Source organism: Catharus ustulatus, chromosome 3 (assembly GCF_009819885.2).
Source record: "Catharus ustulatus isolate bCatUst1 chromosome 3, bCatUst1.pri.v2, whole genome shotgun sequence".
Taxonomy (NCBI): domain Eukaryota; kingdom Metazoa; phylum Chordata; class Aves; order Passeriformes; family Turdidae; genus Catharus; species Catharus ustulatus.
This window is the reverse complement of record NC_046223.1, coordinates 91,072,095-91,098,775: the sequence shown is the minus strand read 5'-3', so window position 1 is coordinate 91,098,775 and position 26,681 is coordinate 91,072,095. Positions and strand designations below refer to the sequence as shown.

General features: G+C 36.1%; 1 protein-coding gene across 1 annotated transcript in view; it reads right to left on the bottom strand.

Annotated features, from left to right (window-relative positions):
* EYS (eyes shut homolog) overlaps window positions 1-26,681 on the bottom strand; it is an 811,979-nt gene that overhangs the window by 174,842 nt on the left and 610,456 nt on the right. The window contains 1 exon segment of the mRNA XM_033053725.1: window positions 19,718-19,947. Within this exon segment, the coding sequence (XP_032909616.1) occupies window positions 19,718-19,947 (230 nt within the window).

The following is a 26,681-nucleotide window of genomic DNA, read 5'->3' as shown; positions in this document are numbered from 1 at the left end:
GAACTGTATTATCTGCTGTCCCTTTTGGATGGGCACTGATCCATTCAGAATCTGGCTCTGCACAGTGCTGTGTGAAGTCAGAATCACCAAGTTTACAGAGGCTCCAGAACAACTGAGGCTGCAGTTTTGGGGATGCAGTGAAATAGGAAGGGCATAACTGAGGAGATCAATCACTGAATATTCGTACTAGCAGGTAAGACAGTCACATAGTTGATACAGCTCGCTTGGAGTGCAGTATGGTGAATAAAGTAACTATGCAGAGGTATGATGGATACACAAAACCACAATGTACATTCTTAATTAATTGAAACCCACCTTTTGGAACTGCATGAGCAGGAGTAAAATATATGCAAGCTATTACTCAGTGAGGAGCATATTTTTCATATACTGGAGGAGCAGAAAACATTGGAAAACTCAAGCCATTGTTATAAAAATCCAAGTCATTGAATTTTTGATGGTTCAAGTCATTTGAGTTTTTAATAAAACACAAATCATTGTCTATTCTCTTAAAACCTGGTAAAAATAGCTAACGTAAAATGCATCACTAATTCTAATTATCACGAGACTGAGAAAAAATAACCAGTGCCTGTAGCTGCAACCCCCACCCCAAACTCTATTTAATCATGAATCAAACTGAAGGCCCCTCCAGAGTTTTGGTTAAGTCTTTTTTAGATTGATGTAGAAGGCTTAAAGGCTTCTATTTGCATTAGTGAAGACTTAGCTTAATATCACAAATAGAATCCTAAATATCAGAAAAGCAGAGGATATACAAGCCTGGGAAGCTAACTCTGTGGGGCTTCACTGCTTTTTTGAAACTACATTGAGAAATCTGACAACATTAGCTGAAGCTACTGGTAGGTTTGAGCTAAGAAGAGAAGAAAATCACCGTCTCCAGAGCTCACTTTCACAATGACACCTTTGCACAGAGCGGATAGATCACATAACTGCATATGGTCAGTATTTATATATAGTCTTGCTTAAAAGTGAGTTACCACAGCTTTTCTTGTGTGGTATTGTGCTACCTTCCTGTCATAAGGAAGCACACATTTTATAGATGAACTAATTAGAACGGAAGTATTTTTAAATATTATTGTTGCTATTTTCTAGATTCCTCTTTTCAAATGCAGAGCTTTCCGAGAAAGAAAAAGAGCATGCTTAAGAGTGATGAAATTATTTAAGGTACATTTTGTCATATTAGAAAGTTGATGGATCTAAGCAAAGTAAGAAAGTATTGTCTACAACTTATCACTAGTGTTTGACTAAATATTATCCATCCAGCAGTTCAGGCTAAGTATTTTTATGATAAATTAGGTGTTTGATCCAAAAGAAGGAAGCACTTAATTTTTGCACTGTTTGAACTAAGAAGTATATAAAATTGTCAGTGATTTCATGAGAAGATGTTCATGAAGAGACTGTATAGGAATGCATGCCTAAAGGTTCACCAATCATTTGTCACATGCTTAAAAATTTCATCACACAATTTCTGCAATTTTGCTACATCAGTAGAGCTATTGACATCTTGAGTCAAAGAAAGAATACAACTAATACAATTGTTGTGTTAAAAAGATAAAAGTTCATGCATACTAGGGAAAAGTGATCCAATCATTTTTAAAATATGCTTTTTCAACCCTTGTTAATTATTAGTTTCCTGAATCTTTCACACCTTGAAATACAAATACTTGAAATATTCTTCTTGCTAAATGAGTCTGATTAGGAAAATGATTAATATAGGAAAGAAGTTGTAGTACATTGCAAAGTTAATTTGATCAATTGGTAGAGCAAGCGCAGTCTTCTAGCCAATTTTATAGGCTGAAGATAAAGAGAGAGACATTTTTCTTTTAAACTTACAGGCTATAGCCTCACTGGATATCAGCCACAAGAGATAAGTCATGTGGGCACTCACAAAACACCTAATCTTAATTAGTAGAAGAGACACCAACACACATCACATATCTTCACTCTATGTTCCCTTGGTTCTAACTTAAAAGAGGTGCAACTCCAAAGCCTATAAAGACCTCTTCTTTCATATGCAAACAACCTGAAAGACAAGTACTTTCTTCTAAAAAGCTAGGAAAATGTGCTGTCTTGTTAAAAGCTGGTCTTCTCCCATTTTATTTTTTTAGAAGATAAAGTTTCCTTCCTGTCAGGATACATAGTGCTGCACATCAAATGAAAGTATAATTAAAAGGACAGTGGCAGTAGTGACAACTTAGCTACTTACCTTGCTGTCAATTTTTACTTTATCTTCAAACTTCTGTACTTAAAAATTGCTGGAAAAACTGCATTACTTTACCTTCTAGTGAGTAATGTTTGCAGTGTTTTAGTTATCTCATACTCATGCATCTTTTTCGTCTGGCACTCTGGTTAAAATAAAGCTCTCCTATATGGTTTTCCAATGCAACTTTCCATTTTTACTAGTCTTTTTAAGGGGCATACTCTCTGAGGTAACGGATTTAAGTGATTTACTTAGTGTTAGACCAGGGGAAGAAATCCCTGTGTCTCCCAGAGCAGCCACACTCTTAATCAAATGTAACTCATAAATCACATTTACAACTTTCAGAGCTCAATCAATAAGATACTTTATAGTCTGTAAAAAAAATTATCTGGAAAGTAGTAGAAGTACAAGAGGGATGTTACTGAGGGACCACACACATCTAAGCTCTGCACACTGTCTGTCTTTAGGGACTAAACTGCCAATTTTAACAATGACTAATTTGTCCCAAAACTCTAATGCATTTATAAGCAATGCATAGTTGGCTGATAATGAAGCATTCTAGGAGGCCATAATCAATAGTACCCAAGCAGAGTAAGTTTCCTGTTCCACTTTACCCTAGTTTGGTGACTATTATTAATACTTTTCTCATCAAACTTTAGCTAAAGACTTTTGTTCTCTTGGGCAGAAGTTTTCACGGCTTTTCTCTGAAGCAATCTCCAAGTAAATTACAGAATACCAAGGACTTCTCTGTGCTAATTCAGTTACATGTCTTCCTGAAGTTTAATTTGCATATTTAATATAGCAAATTCTTCATCAAGTGTTTAATTTGTATACATAATACTGAACAGTCTCCTGTAGCAAAAATTACCCTATTACACAGTACTTCATCTATGACTGATACATAAGTCAAAAGCAAGTTCTGTAAATTACTGCTCAAATATCTGCATAACTTCAATTATAGTAGATAGCTTTCTCATGACTTCTGGAGCATGTATTAGAAAATAAGAAATTAATCACCTCATATTAGATACTTCAAATAGTGTTGCCTATTTGTATGTTCCCCCGATGACTCAAACATGCTGTGTGTATTTTGTATGAAGATTTATTCGAACTTTTTTTCATGCAAAAGGCACCACAAAATTATTGTACTCTATGCTATAGGAAATAAACAGAGAAATATTATCTCAACCTCTTGAAGATCTAATGACAGCAGCTTTCAGGATATATAAACAGATGCCTGCAGCTGTTGTATCAATATTCAAATTGAACACATACTCTAGTGGTACCAGGGAGTGCTGGCTAAGAGACTTCTAAGTGATAGACTACTCAACAGCAAGTTTTCATTCAGATGAAAATGATCTTATCAGACTGAGTTCAGACAGCTTTGCCTTTCATTCCTTTTTGAGACATCTGCAGAAAGTACTGGCAAATATCTGGATGATTTCAGTTTTTGAAGCCAGAAGACTAGAACACAACACAGTATATGAGAGCTGTTAACAGCTCTTACAACACAGAAAGAATGAAAATTAGGAAATAGTACTGATACATTGAGACTTTGCATTAGATGGTATTTCCGTTACTACTTTCAACAACTTAGATGGCAATTTCGTTTAAATTGCAAGAAATGTGCAATCACAGCTTAGAAATCTATTTTCTAGCCAAACTGTGACTATTAGTGTTATGTCTATGAGGGATCATGTCACCACTAGTTTAAGACATTTCCATAGGCTGAAATATTAAATTAAGTTCCTAGTAGCTACTGAGTCTTTAATAGGTTTAAATACTTGTCCTTTTAAATCAAAACTACCAATAATTTTACTTTAAGAGAGGATGGGAGAAATTTGTTTGACACAAATACTGTAGCTGGTAACAGCCAAACAATCTTCCACCAAATTTAATGCCTAATTGCTCTATTTCAGTTTTAGTAAGCTCTCCGCAATGGAATGTACCAAAGACTCCCTGGAACCAGAAACCTACTGAGGTATCTCTGTAAACAACATGAAAAGTACTGCAGGTCCTATGGCTTTCTGATGGACACAAGTGAACCTGTTTGTGATGTTTGTAAAAGATTGCCTATTTATGGACCTGCTTTGTTTTGTGATTGGAGATTCAAGTGGAATAGCAGAATGCCGAAGAGGGGAGCTCAATGGATTTGAACTCTAGAAAACAACTGTTTGAATCCTGCTTGGCATCAATGTTTTAGGAACAAATCAGAGCCTAGATATATACACACCTAAAGCTATGTCCAAATCTTTAAAAGATATGTTTTCATATGGAGCCTCTGATTTTCCTCTGATGGTATGAGGAGAGTATGTCTTCCAAAGTTTTCTGCTATGGATTTCTGTAGGTCTGACGGGTGAGTCAAAGAAAACTTGATCTGGTTTGGGGTGGTCAACTTCCAGGCAAATCCTCTCATCATCCTAGTGAAAAATATGGTATATAATTGAATTACTGTATTTAATTATATACAATCCCAATCAGAGTCCTCTGGCATGCAGTCATATATGAAATTGTTGACAATAACATATTTCTGATATTCAGCAATTGGTGCCAGCAACTGGATGGACTTACAGAGGCCTGTCTGCATGATCCTACGCAGAAAAAGACCAAGTAATTCAATTTCTATTCAAACTTGGCAGGGCATGAATCAGATCTGATCTACAAGGCATGATGGTGCACTAATGCACACAGATGGTAGTAATTCTCCCAAATGTGTGAATTCCTATGCTAATAAAATCACATTATTTATGATTTCTTCACACACTGCTTCAAGACAAGTGATTTTTCAGATAAAGTCAGAGCATGACCATCTGTCACTGATCATAAGGACATGCGTAGAATCGAGCAATCAAGCATCTGGTCAAAGTATTATTCAAAAGGTTAATAAGGAAACATAATTTGGAATATGATATGAAAAAGTTATCATATCGTGAAACAGACATATACTATAGCAAGTTAAGTAACACTTATAGCATGAGACCTGGAGTTTCTTTCATTGTAAGAGTCTGAAATCCGTACCAAACCAGGTAAACTGAATTTAGATTTCTCTCCAGAGAAATCATTTATTAGAGCTTCTATTGGATTCTTAGTATGTTGAATATATGCTGTGTATCCAACTTGTATGATGATGTTTTCTCTTGTGTCAGCCATCACCAAGGAAAGATGCACCAAGAAGAAGGTTTTTAAAAATTATTTGTGCAACAGATTCCATTGAAACTAAAAGACAAGTGCATTTATGTAATAAGTAGAAAGGCATACTATTCTGTTAATAGCAAAAAGAATTTGTTGCCAAGAATGAATTACGGATACTTGATATGTATGAAGAGTCCTAATATAGGAAAATTTATATTTCAAAACTGTTCAGTGCAAATGAATCCTAAAGTTACGTTTTCTCACTAATGTACCAAATTTTAAAATACTTGAAGAAAGAAATTTTCTTTGGGGAAAATAAAGAAGGAAAAAAAAAGTCACTGATGACATACACATGACTGTTCCAGAGAAACAAAACTAAAAGCTCTTGCCCTGTGAAAATATATAATGAATCAGGTCATCGGGAGCTGGTCTTAGGTATTGGGCAGTGGATTTAAGACCATTGATCAGAAGTATCTTATATTCACAATCTTATGTTTCTATTGACAGGCATTGTCAGAATGTGTGTCTGTGCTGACTGTTAAGGACATATGGTTTGGACTAAAAGAACACTGACTCCCTCTGGGTGATCTGCTAATCCTTTGTGAAAAAAATGGATTTAGAATTAACCTTTGTGGAATACAATTGGTGTCATATATGCTTTATTTAATGCTTGAGACCTGGCAGATTAAAGTACCTGCTAATTCATTGAGCTTCCTGCTCTTTATGACATTGCATTAGTTTTCAAAGGCAGCTGATCTGAATTATCAGACATCCCATGATTAGGAAGGGATGTAAACAAGGACCTCCTTGAGACAACCGAGAATTTTTAAAAGCTTGATAAAGATCTTTATCTAGATAGAGTGGACAAGCAGAATCACATCATCACAATCCCTCAAAAAAAACCCCCAAAGCTGTAAAAGAAAATGCAGCAAGAATTGCAGTAAGGGAACAGAATTCCAAGGTCATACAGTGAATCTGAGGCTAATTCAAGAATATAGGCGAACTTGAGTTTTAATCTCCTATGCAATTAAGAGTATATTTTCTGTGTCATGCACCAAATTTTTCAGACAACAGAAAATAAAATACATCCATAACTGGAACAACAGTTATTACACAGCATGCATTGAGCTGCTTCTAATGTCCTGACATACTCTGCCTAAACTGCTCCCAGGGATAGGTTTTTGCCCAATGAAATAACTTTAGGTTTACTTGGAGGTAGAGGCAAGGATGCTGTTTTCACTTCTTTATCTGATTGTACTTTCTTTCCTCAAATACACTGTGTTGACTGAGAAACCATTACGTTCTTTGGTTTGTGACAGTTCATTTTACCTTTCTTTCAGTACATTTGGCTTTGTTATTTCTTCCCTTAAACTGAACATTGTCAGTGCAAGTATCTTTTCTACTGTTAATAACAATTGAAGTTTGCTTCAGGAAACTAATTCTGCAATGCTACAGGACATCATCTGTCTCCAAAATTAATCTCTTTCAAGTCAAACTCTTTCTCGTATAATCCAATTTAGTGAGGATATCTTTCTTTGCTACCTTTGATTCAGCTTTATAATCCACCATGTACAGCCAAAGAAAACCATTTTTGTGGTCTCTGAGTGATTCAGTTCATCTCACAGTACATGTACTCTTCTTCCTTAAATCCTTTCCACCTTTCCTTTGTCCTTATTGTAGCTCTGATGTGACATGTGGAGAGCATCAAGTTAACTTGGATGGTGGATTCTATTCTCTGCTGTATCATATGTGTGATGGTCCAGTGGTCACAAAACCAAGGAAAATAAGCAGACTCCTGCGGATTTCCAGATAAGGGCTTGTGGAACCATCAGAACAACAAAAAGTACAGGCCATAGGTTTTAAGGTCAAAGAAAGAATGAATAAAACACAGAAATTACCAGTGCCAAATTGTAACAGAAGTATTTGGAGATACTTTCTGAATTAATTTGTCTGAAAGCCATGATCGTATTCACCTTTTTTATTCAAATTCTCCAATTATTTCCTAGCATTGTCTCTTTAGATAGTGTATATGCTAACAAAATTTAAATCCCAAATTTTCATAGAATTTTTCCCTTCCTGCATTTTTCCCATTAAAAAATTAGTTTTGAAAATCACAGTGGCTGCTAATTGAATTGAACCCCTTGCTTGCTATGATAGTATTTTGGCATTTATAAGCCAATGTGCTGCCTGATCAGACATCCCAGGGTTAGAAAAGGAAATAAATAGGATCTTACAATACTACACAGTGAAGTATTGATTGGAAAACTCACTGGTTTTTTTTTTTTTTCTACACATGTTGTCCAAACCCATTCGTTTTTTCCACAAATAAAGAAAGAAACTCCATAATTCAATCTTCATTCAGTGATAATAGCGAAACAATCAAGTACTTCTAAGAAAAAAGGCTGATGTGGATCAGAACAATAAATCAACATTAGCACCATCGTAATCTCATCCCTTTATTTAAGGTGATGATAACACAGTTCTACTGACCTGACCTCCCCACCACAGAGGCCACTAAAACATCTGTGGCCACAGCCACTGTGAACACCTTTATGTGAACATCCCTTATGTGAACACAGAATACATCACCTGCTGACTCGTGCAAAAAGGGCACATTAGTCCAGAGAAATGCTGGTCTAGGTGGGTGTTGCATGGCTCAGACTGCCCCTGAGAGCAGTGTGGCAGCTGGTACACGACATGCTCACATATGCTTTGCTGCATCTGTAAAATTAACTTGATTAACTTTTGGCTAGTTGTGGAGAGTTAGGGATTTGCGTGCGGAAGATATCGGGCTGTATGGTCAGTCAGGACATCCCCCCGCAGTCAGACCTTTGCTCCGTACCTGGCCGCACCTAGCCGGACGTGAGCAGAAGGAAATGACACTGACTGCCCAAGCTATAAAAACCCTTGTGACCCTTCAATAAACACCATTTGCTGTCCACCATATTGGTGTCCAGGAGCATATGGACCGAGTGACCCTGGGGTGGGTCGCCGTGCCGGACTGAGGACCAGGTCGCCACACCTGAGAAGGCAACAGCTAGTTAATTAAACTGGTATGGAATGGAAATCAGAAATGTTTTCCATGTAGTTGGGTTAGAAAAAGAAGGATACAAGTTTGTAACAGTGGCCACACACCAGGAAGACTTCCACCTAAGTGGAAGAGTGTACAAAAGTAAGAGTGACTCAGCCCTAGTACCTGCACTACTGTCTGGTTCTGGGCTCCTCAGTGCAAGAAAGAACAGGAGCTACTGGAAAGGGTCCAGCAGAAGTCACAGAGATTATTTGGGGTCTGGAGCATCTCTCTTATGAAGGCAGACTGCAAGAGCTGGACCTGTTTAATCCAGAGGAGAAAAGACCCAGAGGGGATCCCATTAATGCATATAAATATCTCAATTGCAGGTGTCAGGAGGGTGGTGCAAGGCTCTTTATGGCGGTGCCCAGTGACAGGATGAGAAGCAGGGACCATAAACTAAAACACAGGAAGTTTCCTCACAACATGAGGACACCTTCTTTATGCTGAGAGCCCTGGGACAGGCTGCCCAGGGAGGTCATGGAATCTCCCTCTCTGGAGCCATTCAAAGCGCACCTGAGTATGTTCCTGTGTCACCTGCTCTAGGTGACCCTGCTTTGGCAGGGAGGGTGGTCTGGATGATCTCCAAAGGTTCCTTCAAACACTAAAGATTCTGTAATTCTGTGACAAAGAAATTTTCAAATAGAAGGCAATAAAAATGTCCCTTTCTTTATACCAGAGCTCAAAAAAAAAAGGAGATGTTGAGTCAGCTTCTTTTATTTCTGTCCACACTGCCCTGGGGGGGGTTGGCAAGTCAAAGAGGACTGTAACAGCTGCAGCAAAAATGAGGGAGAATAAACAAGTAACAAATGGTGGCAGAAAAAGATGCAAAACTATTGTGAAGCTGAAATATAGAGATTTTTGTGTTTTCTACAAATATACACAATACCATATAAATAGTTTATTGCTATTTGGGAGAACAAAGCCAGAAAATAAAAAAGGATATTATACAGCACTATATATAGTAATATATAGTAGCACACCACTAAGAAAGAAAAGAGGAAACAGCATTGGTCAGGGTCAGTAAGAACTGATATTGCCGGTTTCAACAAAGAATCTACTTTAAATGACATTTCCCAGTATTTTCATAGATGCTTTCAGCATTTTTCTCCCTCACTTTTTTTTTTTTTAGTAGACAGATATTGATTACAAATTTTTAAAAGACTCATGAATCAAATATTTAGGGGAAAGACATTTTCTGTTAGGGAAGCAACTTTTAGAGCAGAAAATGAAAATAGCCATGCTATGAGCAAAAAAACATGGCATAGATAAATGAAGATATTGCCAGAACTTATAAAAACCTTAATGACATGGAGAGTGACTAAGCCTTATTGATTATTACAAGCAAGCTTCATCGCTACTCACAGAGTCCTGTATGTTTTTGGCAAGTTGTTCATGTGAAAAATAAGCTACAGCAATATAATAGCAAAGTATTAATCTACTGCTTCTGAAACTGTAACAAGGCAGCAGGATTTCAAAGTGCTGCTACCGGAGCCAGAAGTAAGAATGAAGAGTGTTGTGGTTCTGGAAATGCAGAGAACATGTGATTTATTTTTCACAGGTAACAGAAAATGCAAACAGATGCTGGGGTTGGTAAAGCTCCATTTGCTCATTTTAGCAACAACAAAGTAGCAGGTATTCCTTGCACTGAGATACGATGATTAACATTGCAAACTGAGTTTGTGCAAATGGCAAATATCAAACAGTCATTTCCTTCCTCAGAGAGTTCTGAGGTTTTATTAGCATTCCTATGTCCAAGAATTTTTAAGAGAACTTCGGTTGGATCAAGTACAATGCTGATGACTACTTTTCTTTATAACTGCTCATTATATTTTCCTTTTCTGGATTCATATTTTAAAAATATTTTCATTGTTCTTTTGCCCTATTACACAACCCCAAAAATCTGTCCTGCCTGCTGTGAAGTGCACAGTAGTAATTCCTTTATCCTGTTCCTCCCTCCTTTCCTTAAATGTTATCCACATTTTAGCATATCTAATTAAGACCAAGAGCTTAATAACCTTTTTAATGGACCTAAAATTCTAAACAAAACAAAAGAAACAAAAAATACCCTGGATGACCCTTGAAACAGACACATTTTGAGCTAATATTTTGGAACAAAATGTTCAGTCCTAACAAAATTTATTGTTACTGTTTCTTTTGAATCTTTCCGCTCCTCAGCATCTCTGGATAAATTTTAAACCCACAAGCATCAGTGGTTGGATTATTCATGAGAATGTTCAGGCTTTTAATCTGGGCCAACATCCTTTCTCTTATTCTCAATTGCATGCAGGTTGGTCTCCAGAAATGCCAAAAAATCAGTCTCTAGAGACTGACTCTTATCATCCAGAAATGAATTTCATGTTCTCAATTCCTCTCTTGAGTCTCCCTGAATTCAACATTAAAGGAAGAAATTTGTGCAGTCTGCTGGATTTCAAAGAATGAAAGATCCCTTCATACTCGATTTTTTTAATGCATAGAAACTCTTGATTTTCTGCACCTTTTCTCTACATTATTATTTTTATGAGTGATTTAAAATGTTTTTCTATCAAGAGCAGAATTAATTTAATAGGAGTTTCTGTAAAACTCCTGTATAAGAATCTCTGAACAGAGAGGGTTGTGTAGTGATTCTACAATACTTGTGGCTAGACACTCAATGAAGTACACATGTATTTAGTAAGAGCACTCCCATCTTATGGTTTTTTTTTCCTATTACAATAAAAACAATAACCCCATAATTTAAACTTCAGGCCAACCTACAGTGATAAATCTTTTCAATTTTGCAACTATGCTGCATAAAACCCAAAACTCAGTAGCATACTTCTTTAATACAAGGAAATTCATGTACAGGTGTGCAACAGGGATTGGACTTCTGCTGTCAAACTCTAAAAGAAACTTTAAAAGCTTGTGGCTGTACACATTGTACATATTTTACTTATATAAATATTTGATTTATTTTTGCTCGTTATTTTGCTGACATTTATCAGCAAAATAAATATTTGCTGAAATCAATTGTACATATGAATAAAAAGAATCAGCCATTAATTTACAATCTCCACAAGATAGCATTAAGAATAATGGGAGATGTCGAAAAAGCAGTTTTGACAGCCAGATGAACCTATAGCTTTCAGTTTTGATTGATAGAAGCTGATAGGGCCTTTGTCTTTTTTTTCCCTGAGTTTGTTTTCATATTTGCATACTTTCTATAGTATTTGATATGCAACTGTCTTTTATTATTTACTTATAATACAGTATTTTTATTTTTGTCTTGTATAAGGCTAAAAAATTCATTAAAGAAAATTCTTGATACAGTAAAATACAAGTCACATAGTAAAATTGTTTTCATTTATGGAAGTCATAGTTTGAAGTACGACTCTAACAGAGTATCTGTTTGGGCAATGTCTCGATTCTTTGCTCTGTTTGATGATGTATTCAGTACTTTCCATAATTCCACTAAAACACAGGGAGACTCTACATGCTGACAAGTTTTTAACTCTCCATATTCTGCACAGAACTTATTTACATCCATGTAGAATTTAAGGATATAAGTATGTCATGCTACTAGGAAATTCACCTTCTGAATCCTAGATTTCCTGCGTAACTGAAATGGTAAATGCCTAAAATGTTTTTGCTGTATAATTACTTGCCTATTTTATCAGTACAAAATGTTATTACAAAAATATAAAGAAAGTACAATGGTGGAAAGGAAAACTGTCTTTTTATATTATGTAAAAGAAGTGCCTTCTTCAGAAGGAGGTTGGAGGCTTGAGGAGCCTCTCAGTGATAACTTCTAAAGACCTATAATATAAATTGCCCTCCTCTTTAAACATTGGCAGGTTAAGATTTTATGTAAATGCAGGCACCAGTCTTCCATGAAGATGCATGAAAAGGAATGTGTCAGGCACTGTTAATTAGAGATAATGTGGGGTTTCATGCTTGAGCCAGAAATTTATGCATAGGCAAGGAAACAGCAAAGCCATTTGCTCTTTAGCCACATTATGTAAGTAGCCAGCATCCCTCCAAAATGGCCACTGGCCTTGGAAGGCGACATGAAAGGATCAGCCAGGTGATGTGGTCCTGAGCAGGATACTTTACTGAGGTCCCTAGGGAATCCTGATGTTCGCTCTCTCAGCTTGCTGAAAGTTCCTGAGAGTGGTCTGGGAACAGACCCACAGCCCCACATCTTGTGTGAAGGAATGAAAATAAAACCTCTGTTTTTAGTCACAGCATTCTTGAAATCAAATTGTCAAGGTATTAAAACATACTGTTATCCTAACTCAGTACCACAGATGCTTTCTAAATAACTATTAAATTAACTGTGCTGTAAAAGCACACACAGACTTCTATGTCTCCTTCTTACAGGTTATAATAGTAAAGCTCAAAAACATTATTTAATACTTCAACTGCTTTATTACACAGTATCTCCTGGGGAAGAACTCAAATGAGTCAAGCTCAGAAAACAAGAATTGCCATAGTGCCAGGGGAGACATAGCATTTTTGCAGATGACTTGATTATCAGCAAGTATGCACAACAGAACAAATGGCTGTGATTCAGGGTTACTGAAACAAGGTTTTCCCAGAAAATGCCATAAATGGAGAAATAAAAGAGGAAAAAAGCAAGTATTTGTCACTTACACAACTATGATTATCTTCAAATGAAAAATTACTCAAAGGACTGGGACACTGCAGCCTAATATGTTATATGCTTTAGAAAGAATCAACTTTATACTGAAATTTTCAAATGAAAAATGAAGGGGAGAAAGCTTTTTCCCTGCAAACTGTAAACTCACCATTATTTAATTTTCTGCTATCTGTTCCTGCCCAGAATAGAGTTTGTTATCCAATTGTTACAATTCTCCTAAAAATAATTATGACAAGAAAACATTCATCCACATTAAAGAAATAGTGATTCAAAATGCCAAATTTCACAGGTCTGATCTATGCCATGACAAGACAAAGATTTTTCTACTTTCTATCATCTGTTTTTTCCAGAAATGTTAATTCATGCAAATCCTTATAGCAAAATGCTACAGTTATCTTATTTTAAATAAAATCCAAATAAAAATAAACAACTTTAAACAATACTTAAAACCAATACTTCATATATTAAATAGCTCATGACTGGATATGGGTGGATGTGAATGAAACACAGAGGATGTCCTAGCAAACTGACAACTCTATACAAATTTTCCTTAATAATTAACTTCTTTCACTGTAATCTCTCAAAGCAAATTATACCCAACAGGCTCCATAATCTATTTCACAGAACAGACTAGTGAAATATATATTATATATAAATATATTATATCAATATATAATATATATAAATTATATATTACATCTCTATTAAATAAGAGAACACTGTAGCTCTACAATATAGCATAGGTCTATATTATATGTTATAGCAGTAGACTCTAAAGCTGTTCTGGTGCTCATTGGTTGTGGGTAGATGGCAGCTGCAATTATAAATAACTTTACAGACACTGGGGACAGCAGCTTTTAAGAGTTTGTTGGTGCTTTGAAGAGCTCTTCCCACATCTCAAGAAACTCTTTCTCATTATTCTTCCCCTCAGTATAATTAAGGCGTATCTCAAACTTTTGTTTAATCACATGTTTAGTCTTAACAATCATAGAAAACTGTGACATCCCTTTACAATTTCATTAAGTCCTCTGGAGGGATTTGAGATGTAGCTTGATTTTAAGGAATAAACTTATGAAAATGACCAAACAGGTAACAGAATGGAGGGATGCAGGGTCTGATGGAGTAGAATACCTGCATCCTGAGCATAAATTCTGCAGAGCTTCCTTACACACTTAAAATTAAATACATGTAAAGCTTACATGCTTCAATGAATATGGGACATAATACCTAAACTAGATGAAAATGAAATATTAAGTTTTACGAAAGCTTGTTTCTGAAGTGGCAAAATTCTACAAGAATGTTCAGAACATAAGAAGGATTAGTATAAAACTGCTTCACCTCCTCCTCGTGAACTCAGCTTCTTTTCCCTCAAAACTCTGTTTTCCTTTGATTTCAAAAACACTTCAGCAAATTACCCACATTAAAATAAAACTGATAGAACAAGATACGATTGGCTTGAAGATATTTTAGACATCTTGAAAAAGTCTCCATAATTTCGTGAACTAGAAAGGAAAAAAGCAAGGATCATATGCTATGTCCAGGTGACTGTGAAGCTAATGTGATTACTGACAGACTTGGTATTATAAAGTGTTAACAAGTCACACTTCACATGCTTTGTGTTGTATGATATCAAAGTGCAAAATTATATCTTCAAGTGAAAGTGCAGAGAAAAATGTTAATTTATATAATTCCCTTCTGCATTGCTCACCCAAATAATACTTCTGTTGAATTATATTGAATGGAACACACTCTTGGGATGGCTAGCCATTTCCTATGAAAATTGTGGTAATCTTGACTAGTATCAAATCTAGCATATCAAGTTAACTACTGGCTAAATCCTTGATTGTTCTTAACTAGTCTACTGTGTTCCTAATTTTCAACTCCATGCCCTAAAAAAATGTGTGAAGGGAAAACTTGCTACATTTTTCCAAATCCAGTCCAAAAACTAGAGTTCATTTGCAAGTTTTACACACACAAATACAAACTGTGGGACATCAATAGGTATCTCTGGAGTCTAGACAAAAGCTGAGGTTAATGATATCAAATTAATGATTGCAGGAATTTATAGATATCTCTAAACACATCATTTTTTTTTCCTGTTCACAGAATCTTACAAAGTATGAATAATTTTGAAGGACAACAAAATGAGTGAAAGAACTCTTGAACCCAGGAAAAACAGAGGTTTTGGGGTAACTACATCCCACTTTCTCTTTCTGGGTACCTCAAAATGAAACCTGAATGTGGAGATGAAAGTGTAATTGCCTTTTCTCAACCTCTTTATATCATTTTCACTGCCTCACTTTTCTTTTTGATGGAAAATGTCACAGACTTGTTTTAAATCATACATACACAGTATAAATGCTACTGAGGAGACAAATAGTTCTATTGCAGACATGAGACTGTTCTAAATATGGCTGAAATAACAGAAATTGGACCAACTACATTTCTTTTCAAAGTCAAAGACATAAAGACAAAACAGCCCAGACTTGTCAGAGATTAATTATGGCAGTCAAAGGCACAAGTCAGAAATGTTAAATTAGGAACAAAATCTAGTAAAAACATCCATAAAAGAAACTTCTAATGTTCAGGGGGATATTATCAAGTATTTCTCAACAAATCAGGATTTCAACAAGTGTATCCTGGGGAACAAATGTAGCAAAGTCTTTAGTGTAACTGTTCCAACCTAAGTTCCTTCAACAGCCTTCCATTTTTCTTCTATTTTTTCAGTATTGTCAAAGGAGTTGACCTTTAAGTAATGTACAGAATATACACAGGCAACATATCAAATTAAACAGGTTTCCTGGTTTTAACACATGACATTTAACTACTCTTTTTATTGAACAATTTATAAAACTTTTATGGAATACTAAAAATTTTGGAGGTTTTAAAAATGTTAATCTTATAATTAACAGTCAAGGATATACTATCTTCACACATGCAAGACACTGATATTCCAAACCTATTGCTATGAACTTTCCAGTGGTAAGTACACCACCATCTGCTTTCATGCTAAAGCAGAACCATTGCAGTTTTTTCCACTCATGAGGGAATTTCGCAATGAACCAGATAACACAGCTTAGCCAATAAAGAAAGAATGATACATTTAATGTTAAAGTCAAAGAGCTTATTTACACAGAAATGAAAAAGAAAAATGAGTGGCACAGAGAAAACTATCTACTCTTCGTAGTATTCCCTATCTGCAAAATCCTCCCTTTCTATTGGATGAAAGTAGTCATGTAGCACTCACCACTGAGTAATGAAGATTAATTTTATGTGACAAACATATTTTTATGTTGCATTTTAATAAAACTTATAAAGGGTTTAAAATACATCTTTACACGTACAGCAGGTTTAAAATACATCTTGTACTAACTACTAATTTCCAATTAGTTTTGGTAATTAGTAGTAAAAAAAATGAAAAATGAAAATACTGAAAGCAGAGGGAACAGAGGCCTCAGATGGTTGCTCTTCCATGGTTTATACGAAATCCTCACTTTGGCCCTTTGGTGTATAACCACTGCTGATAACTTCAGTTTGAATTTGGCAAATACACTGATTTGTGTACATATTTTTCTATTTCCTTAGAAAAATGGAGATAGGCTTCCATTTTCCAAAACTTTCATTTAGACATATTTCAAAGGTATCTGTTTAGAGTAAGTATACTGTGCATTTAGATAAACTGCCTTGATCTAATATACCCATAAGGACAATTATGACTTGAATTTATTTCTTCTAAGGGCAGAACAACCTGCTACAGCTTATTAGTAGAGGAACAATTGAATAAAAACAATAAATTGCATTTAATGACACTCATCAAGTCAAACAGATAACTGATGATGAAATTCACTTGCTCTCACTCTAGAAGGTGTTCTTATAGACTGTAAGAAAAACAGCTGCTAACAAACTAAGTGTATCTAATCATAGCTATTAAATCAACTAATTCACCCAACAAATTCTATGGTAAATATTTATAAAATGATTGCAGATGCTCTTATCTCTTATCTGAGCTTTATCTAGATTTCTTGAAGAACATATCTCTGAATAGCAAAGGTTTATAATCATAGTTCAGTTGGGCAAATTCTGGTTTCATTAGACTAAATTATCAATCTCATTGAAAATTTAGGATTAAATACTGCACTCTACGCTGCAGTTACTTTTCAGCCACTAAATACAGGATCCATCAAGTCATATTCTGATCTATACAGAGATGCAATGTGACAGCATGAGCTCTGGGTTGTAGCTGCCCCAGTGAGCTCCCAGCTGGTGAATATGTCAGGAATGGCAGCCCTGGCTGAGCCAGGAACACTAGCAAGAGAGGAGGACACTGTTCCCTGTAGAGGGTAAAAGCAGAGCTCTGTGAAAAGAGAACTTACTTCATCCTCTCCACACAAAAAGAGAAAAAGAATAAATGTTTAGACAATCTTTGTGGAAATATGAATTGCTGTTAATATCTCAACATCATGTAAGCTTCAGGAAAGCAAAGGGCATCTCTTCCACTCTTAGGAAAAAAAAATAGATATCTCCCAGAAACTAAGTGTTTGATCATTAAAAGGATCATATGATTACACAGCTGATGTTATATTCTCCAACGGAGCTACTTGTTTCAGGGTTTCTTTAAAGCTTCTATTATTTTATTCTGTTTTATTGAATGGAATGGTTAATGGTGTACCTTATGTGGTATCAGTCCTAATCATCAGAGATTTGGTTACAACTGCAACTTAGTGCAAGAGTCCCCTGCTTTTAATTTGCTTTTGAGGCAGTCATAATTCAGTCTTATTTTCACACATGATTTTTAAAATAAAATCACAGAAAGAGAGAAGGCATCCCCATCATTTACACAACTAAGATAAGCTTCCCTGGAAGACAAATTGCCTTGGAATTGTAGTTGGTGGTCAACTCTTTCCAATGCATGAACTCTGCTGGCCTGCACTGGTTAAGCTTCAAAGGAGAAAATGGCTTAGAACCCTGTATTTTTGAATGAGAAACATAAAAATAATAGCTTTTTCAGTCAACGAAACAGAAGATACTTCCCCCAATGTCTGTGGTACATGGAAGTACTCAGCGCAGATAATACCATTCAAGTACAGATTATGTCAGTTGTCATTAAAAACACCAAACCATAGAAGATCCCTGGAGACCGAGAGATCAGCTGGAAGGTCAGAAGAAAGCAGCAGACACTGGTGGAAGGAACTAGTGGGGTCCCCCAGGGCAGTTATGCACTCATAGTGATATGGCCTACCACCACAGGATGTCTGTCAAACTCCTGCTTAAATTGAACATTGCTTACACCTGGCATAACCCTTGAAAAAAGCCAGAACCCGCTCTCATCCAAAACACCGCAGATGATGCTGATAAAAAGGATGCCAACTGCATTCTTTGGAACACAGAAGGAAATTCTGGCACATAAAATGCATGTAAATAAATAAAGAACTTTATTGAAATGTTGAAAATACTTCATTGAAGCACTAACCAAATATTTTATGTTTTGTGAAAAGACACTTTTTTAGTTCCTCTGTTTCATGTTGCAATTTCCACAGCTGCGGTGTATGTAAGCAAGTGCAAAGAGTATGCCCAGATACTAAATATGTAGAAAATACTCATGGGATACAATTTTAACACTAAAAAATTTGCAGATACATGATTTATTGTAAACTTGAAAAGGCTGCATGGTAAAATATTCTCTAATATATAAGCAACACATGGCCTTTTTTCTTCTTTTGCACTGACAGTCAATGATTGCTTTCACATCTAGTGAGTGCAATGAGCTATTTTTAGACAGTAATGCAAGGTGTTGCTAGCTCAGATACACTGGCAGTCTAGCAAAGGCATTCTTAACTCTAGTTACTTTTGCTTCATTCCAGGGAAGTTCATTAAGAGGATGATACCGCTATAGAACCACATTCTAGAATTTTTTTTGGTTCTTTTCCTGCACACCAGTAATGCCCTTTAGTGCTATGAAAATTATCTACCGCAATTCATAACCCATAGTACCTTAATGCCAAAATAGTTTTTGAAGCCAGCTATGAAATCTACTCTGAAAAAGAACTTTCTCAAAAACAATAATGGAAAGCAATTGCAATTACAAAACAGAAATATTGATCAGTTTGCCTTATAGCCTTGATTAACTTTACAAAGAAACCAAAATTACTAAATGAATTATTTTTTATTCAAATTCTAATTAAAATATGTTCATTTGATTGATCTATGCTTTATGAGCAACAGTAGTGGAAGTATAAATGAGTTACAGAGTTTAAAAAAAGCCTTTTTCAACAAAAAATCTTATACAGTGATGGAAAAAAACCCATCTGTAGAAAAGAAAAACATAATCTTTTGAGGAAGTCAACTTTTTCTGTCCCAGAAATAATACACTGAAAAGCATACATTAAAACTGTGCACAAAAATTTTGTACAAATAATGCAATGTTTTTTTCATGAACTCAAATTGCAACTCTTAGGAGTGTGCCTGACTGATATCACCTAATTTACACTGCAAATAAGTATTATTCGAATTACCTCAATGACTTTGCTCCTCAGTTAACCAAAAGTAACAGGGATGAGAAGCAGAGAAATATTACAATCAATACTTCTCCTCCCTTTTCATCCCCAAAGAAGAGTAATATTTTCATTTTGTAACTAATAGAGAAAAAATTAATCCCAATTACCTTTTTCACAGAATCGACCAGTGAAGTGTAGTGGGCAGTCACACTGGAACGAGGTGGCCCCAGTAGGCAGAGAGAGAGGATGACAAGTCCCTCCGTTGTGGCACAGTCCCTCCTGGCACACAGATGGCAATGCAGGGGGAGTCTGAGAGGACACACCAGGGTCAGGCAAGGGAGGCATCTCTGAAGAAACCACAGGGAATGCTGCTGATAGGGGTGCGGGCACAGAGATTCTGAAAGGAGAGAAACAACACATCAAAGCAAACAAAAACTCTATGAGATCTAATTTCGTTATTGCACTTAAGATTCAAATGATATTAGTTTTTTTAAATAGAAATTCAGAATATACTTTAGAAAATATGAATACATAAGGAGTTCCCAAATCAAGTCCCCACCAGAAAGCTAGCAAAAACACAGGGAAGGTATTTTTTCCTGTGAGGGAGCCAGGAATAGCCTTCATGCAAGTAGCACAGTTTTTATGTGCTTTCATAAATCATTTTTGGTGGATGTAAACAACAGTTAATAAATAAACATAGGCTTCACTTATTAAATAACTCTTGTTTGAAGTTACCAAAACTTGTAAGGTGGTTCTAAGAGAGATCTCCATAGAAGTAAATCAAGCATCCACAGCAGAAGAGAAAAATCTGTAGTACAGAAACATCTTTTAATTCACAGAAATATTGGGGTAACAGGGGAAATATTTCTGTTATGTTTTAATGTTGTGCAAAAACAAAAAAATACAAAAAAAACCCCCAAAAAAACCAGGTCTAGAGCGCCTCCCCTATGAATACAGGTTGAGAGAGCTGGGACTGTTTGGCCTGGAGAAAAGAAGGCTTTGGGGAGACCTAACTACAGACTTCCAGTGTCTGAAGGGGTCCAGAGAAGCTGGAGAGGGATTTTTCATGGGAGCATGTAGTGACAGAGCAAGGAAGGATGGCTTTAAGCTGAAGGAGGGTAGGTTTACATTAAATATTAGGGGAAATTTCCTTACTGTGAGGGTCGTGAGGCACTGAATTTGGTCGCCCAGAGAAATTGTGTGTGCACCAACCCTGGAAGTGTTCAAGGCCAGGCTGGATGGGGGTCTGAGCAACACGGTCACGTAAATGATGTCCCAGCCCATGGCAGAGGGGTTGGAATTAGATGATCTTTAAGATCCCTTCCAAACCAAACCTATGATACTTTAAAACGGTTGAACTGGAATATCACTAACATTTTGAGCAGAACAGAGCACAGAAATTAGGTGCTTAATACAATGGTTTATAGGCACCACAGTAAGCAAAAGACAGTATTTTTTTGGCAATGTGGTAAATTTGTACTTTCAGTGAAAATGATGGCATAAAGCTGCTTTACAAAAGCAAAAATTGAAAGAAGCCCATATATTGGCCCCTGCTGTGCCTTTCCCTTTCTCTTTTTCCCCTGCTCTTGTATCAGCTAAAACTTCTGTTTCATATCTTAGAGCTGGGAGTATGTCTTAAAAAAAAGCATTGAAAAGTGATGATGCATCAGTAGATTGCAACTGCAGAAACAAGACAGGTGGGGATGCATTCAGTGTGACATTGCATTCACCACTCCATGCATCTGTCTTGCTTCTTCTTAAGTCTAGCTTCCAAACATATCCCATTTACCCAAAAACTGATTTTAATATTTTACTTTTTTAAAAATCTGTATTTTAGAAAGTACTAACAAGCTTCATAATATTCTGAAAAAAACTCCACCCAACATAACACATCCCAGGTAAGTAGGTTGTCTATTAATGCCACTATTAAAAATCTGCTTCTCTGAATTATCAATACAGCAAAAAAATGGATACATACCCAGAGGCAGTTAGGAAAGGAGGTGGACAGAGGAAGGAGACAAATAATTCAGAGCAAAGAAAATATCTAAGGGGACCCAAATAAATGAGTGGAGCCTGGGAAAGAACAAAAGGGACAAAGGGCTTATGTGACAGTAAAGAGAAGATGTGCAGAGCCATAATACTAGGGAAAACATTAGAGTGGGATACTTAAACAGAGATGCAGTATGCATCCAAACCACAAATAGCCTAAACACACACACTGTGGTGCTTAGCAATGAGGGTTTCAAGGCTGCTATCTACTTTATATGAGAGAAAAGCGTCCAAGAAAATGGCAGTCATCAAACGTGGCTGAAAATAAATCTTAAAATATTTTTGAGGCTGAGGACTTGCTAATAAAAGGCTCAGAAAATTTAAGAAAATAAGTGACTTACTGTTTATTTCCACTTAGATGAATTGAATAACAACATTTCCATTTATATAAATACAATGAAAATAATGTTATTGCTGGATTTATAACAATATTTTTCTCCTATGGCAAACTCAAATGAACTTCATGCAGGCTATTCCCTTCAGAGCAGCATTAAGGGTGCATTAACGTGTGTTATCTTCTACCAGCAAGCACAGCAAATCTTCCGTTTGCTAGCACAGCAAATTAAAAATGCTTACTCACCTGCTGGGATTACAATCTTCGATTACAAGTTAATAAACAAAAATCTTGATTTTGTCCCCAAGCATAACCTAAATGTTGTAGAAACTCTGAACTAATAGTAGGTTTACATAAATATTTAGACATTTACAGGAGAAATTTATTGGGAGAAATTGCTGGTATTTGTTGATTTTACTGTTACTCCTGGAAAAAAAAAATCAACACAAACTACATAAAACCTGGGGAATTGACATAGTATAAACTAAGCTCTTACTACTAGCTATTAGAGAAACCATTTTTCTAATGACAGATAATCCTATCTGATCACTGCAAAATTTACTCCTCTGAACCTGGTCACAGCTACTGTCAGGGGTAAAATGCTGAACAAGAGGGAGAGCTGTCTGACTGGCAGGTGCATTCTTGTCTCTACTGAAAGCACTGACTTCCAGCTGTGGAAGTTTCACATCCCCTTTCTGATGGGAAGCACTCTTTTTCTCTAAAATAGAATCACAGCAGTGTGCTTTAAATGAAATTTTATGAGCACAAGTAATGCAGCCTTGCTTCATTTTTTGGTTGACATTCTAATCTGCGGAGAAGAAAGAAAGGAAAGCTGCTTGGTAGACTGATTTCTCCCCGGTTCATTTGCTAATTTTTCACAGGATGTAAGCCTTTGCAGTGTTGTTCTGGATGTTTTGCTTCTAGATGGTGCCTGACTGTGCTCGTGCCAGCACTGCTTCCAGGCACCCTGCAGCTCCTGCCTTACCACAAAAGCAGGGAAGAGTTTGCTGGGGCTGGTTAGTGGGGCGAACATCTGCAGCTGCGCTCACAAGCCGTTCAAGCTGCTGCTGTGAATAAACAATGACCTCGGCTCAATGAATTTTAACTAAAACATTATTTGGATAAAGAGCTGGGAAGCATTTAAAGTAAAGTAGTAATTGAGGTGTTAGAAATTTTGACAAAGTGTAACAAAAATATATCAGGCAAAACTTGATTCACTGTTACTGCACAACAAGGCCAGAATTTTATATTTAGGGGTTTTTTTTCTTTTCAATTTCCCAGCCTGTCACTGCCTCTCAGGTCAATAATGCATGCAAAGATACTTTAACTTGCTGCAAGCATCAACACATTGTTTTTAATCTTAAAATGATCGCAAAAATCTGAGTTTAAAAGGCCTACAAACTTGTTTCATAGCTGAGTGCATGTAAGTTTGAAATGCTTGTCTAAACATAGACATTAGTGCAATTTGAAGTCTTGTTTATTTTATATTACATTGTTTGCCACTCAAGGAGATGTATGATGCACTGAATGGCAGGAATATAGTGCTTAGAGGTCATGTTCGATGTTTTGTTATTAAACCAAAAGCACAATACCCAAACCAACTGTGCTTCCCTCTCTATTCAATGAAAGTTTGAAACAGCGTGTGGAGTTAGAGGCACTGCAGCTTAAAAGGTTAACAAAACTCTGGGATGTTCCTCTCTCACTGACCTGGCAGTGAGGCTCAGTGTGCTGCCAGTTCAGCCCTGCACCAAGGCAGTGACCAGGGCCATGAGAGCTGTTCAGTCTGAAGAAAGGAAAGATCTGGAGAATCTGGTCAATTTGTATAAATACCTGAGGGGCAAGGGAAGGGGAAAGGAGGGAAGCAGATGCTTCTTGCTGGTGGCCAGGACACACAGCAATGGACACAAACTGAGATGCAAGAAATTCCACCTAAATATAAGGGAACTTTTTTTCTTTCTTTTTTTTTTTTTTTAATTCCAGAGCGATCTATCTATATAATGGACTTCAAGCTGAGACCTGCAAAGAGAGCAGACTTTTCCCCCAAGTAATTCATTATCAGGCTGATGGCAGACGTGTCTACAGAAGCACTCTGACATTTCCCATGAAGCAGGTTGATGAGACAAGCTATGGCACAGGAGTCCCTGTGATATGATAACATCTCCACTGCCTATATCTTCTGGTACTTATGCACTTAACATTTTATTACTGGAGTAATGGATTTAGCCTTATCTGATATGAGTGGGATAAGGCAGTTTGTATTTTTATCTTGTCAATAAAGTAGTTTGTGCTGGGAAGCAACTGCTTTTATTTGCAGTTTTCTTCAGTGGAAAAATGTGCATCAGCCATTTTTCTTAGGTTGTGACAGAATACTATTTTAACTGAATGTTTTAGAATTTGGAGCCAAAAGAAAGATTTTTCAAGAGCATTAGCATGGATGGTATGGTATAATTTTGAAATTTATGGAACTGAAAACAACTGCACTTCATGGAACTTTTGGTTTAAACAGGAATAAATACCTAACACCTTGAATGTAATTTGGCAAAAATTAATAAAGTCTTTTACAGGCTGTTGATTTCACTGTTCACAACCACATCAAGCAGAGTATTTTAAATGGGATCTCTGATTTCAATGAATCCACAAAGCAGTATATCTCTGCATTTACCCTCCTGGAGACACCATTTACATCACTCAGAACTCTAATTGTAAAAACAATTCAAGATATGGATTAGCAGATATGGATTATTTATATTTTGGAGCTTATAAATTAATCTGATTTCTTCACTCATCACAATTTTTGTTTTAGTTGGAAGTGCTGGGGGTCAGTTTTCCAAATGAAGGTGATATATGCTCAGGCATATCTCTTAAAAAATTTAATTTGCAGTGCATGTTCCAGACTGTGAGCCCAGCTTCCCCCTCCTATGAGCCGTAACATTTGGTAGCAGAACTTGGTGATACTGTAGTTGCAGATTTCCATTAAAAAAATATCAATTGGGACAGCATCATTATTTGTAACTGCTTTTGCACACACAGAATCTCATTTAATGGTGTAACCTCTTAGCAATGCAAATAATATATTCAATACACAATGCAGCCAAGGATGTGAGAATGAAATTAACAGATAGAATGAAACTGGCAAAAGCTCTATTTACAAATATGAAGAAAGAATTTAAACTCCAGGATGCATAGCAGTGCTACGTATGGGAAGAAATGTCAGTTACAGACAGATGAAAGTGGAAAGAGTAAAAGGAAATACATGTACTGAGACATATTCCTGTTGTTTCCTCTGAAGTAAGTAAATTCTATGAACTTTGCAAGGGATAAATAAGCCATTGCAGTGGAAATACTCTATGCTGAAATTTTATTAGAAAAAACCTTTCTAAACTAGATATTGAAGTGAGTATTCCTTAGATGATACTTGAAAAACACCCTTAGCCCCTAAGTTTAGGACAATTGTTAAAACAATAGTTTTGGTAAAACTGAAAAATTTATTTTCTGTATCGAATCCAGTCATCTTTTTACTTGGCCTGCTTGAAGAAATAAGGGAGCATGAAATCTTTGTTCATACTGATCTTTACTTAAGCATAAAACATTACATGTGCCAATGATCCAAACACTAAACTCAAAAAACAAGGAAAGAGGTCAAACAACTGACCACTGAGTGGACCAATGTGCAAATCTTACACCTTCTGAAGTTTAAATAAATCTCAAATATGTGTGAACTTCATCTTTCTCTTTTACATTTGGTCAATAATCACAGTTGGAAAACCTCTTACCAGTTTCATCTTAGCTGCTATTTAGAAAAAGAGCACTTGAAAGGCCTAAGCACTGCATCTTTTTTTTTTTATTTCTGCAACTAGTTTTGTTTCTTGAAACTGATGGTTCTGAAGGAAAATAAATACTTTCATTCTCTCTTTCAGCAGATGAAAAATATTATTTTGTTTTTAACATGACACTGTACTTCTCCTTCTGAAAAGACTCTTTAAAAATTAGAATATAAGCATTCTGTTCCAGTCCTAAATGGCTGAGTAAATTGTGCTGGATAAATTGAATTGAATTCCTTTAACATAGATGGTATGACAACTATCACAAAAATCACAATTCCAGAATGGAGTCACTACTGTTTACCAAAGATTCCATCTAAGTTCAAGCAGTAAAGATATTCTTCCACCTTGTTGATGCCATCTATAATTTAGAGACCAAATTGCATGATCTACCTATGCAATATTATAGCACAATGTGTCTGTGAGGAATAAAGGAGAAGCACTGAAGATGCAATTGATTTCCTAAGCAATAATTCATTCTGGCAAGACTTTTGCTTGTAATTTTTGGGACTATAGTAGGCAAACTTTGGTCTTTGCCCACAGCAATATTTTCCAGATGTGTAGTGCCCTGCTTTGACAAGAAAAAAACCTTGAAAATACTTCAAGAGATATACTTAAAAAACAATTGATAAAGTGGGAAAATATTAATCTCAACTCAGCTAAATATTCTAGCCCAAGGGATGGGGAACCAAATGCAAACATTTTTCCTTTATCCATTCAACATAGTCAAAGCTTATTCCACGCAGGACAGAACAGAAAAATATACTGCTTTGGGAGTTCTTACAGCACTTCTGGAAGGTGTTTATAATTTCACCAAGCTAAGGACAGAATTGAAGTCAAGAATCTGATAAACCAGAAGAGTGCTCTTATCATTGGTCTGAGATCTGAGGAATAAAAACAGCAAGAAGGGATGTACCAACACTGGAT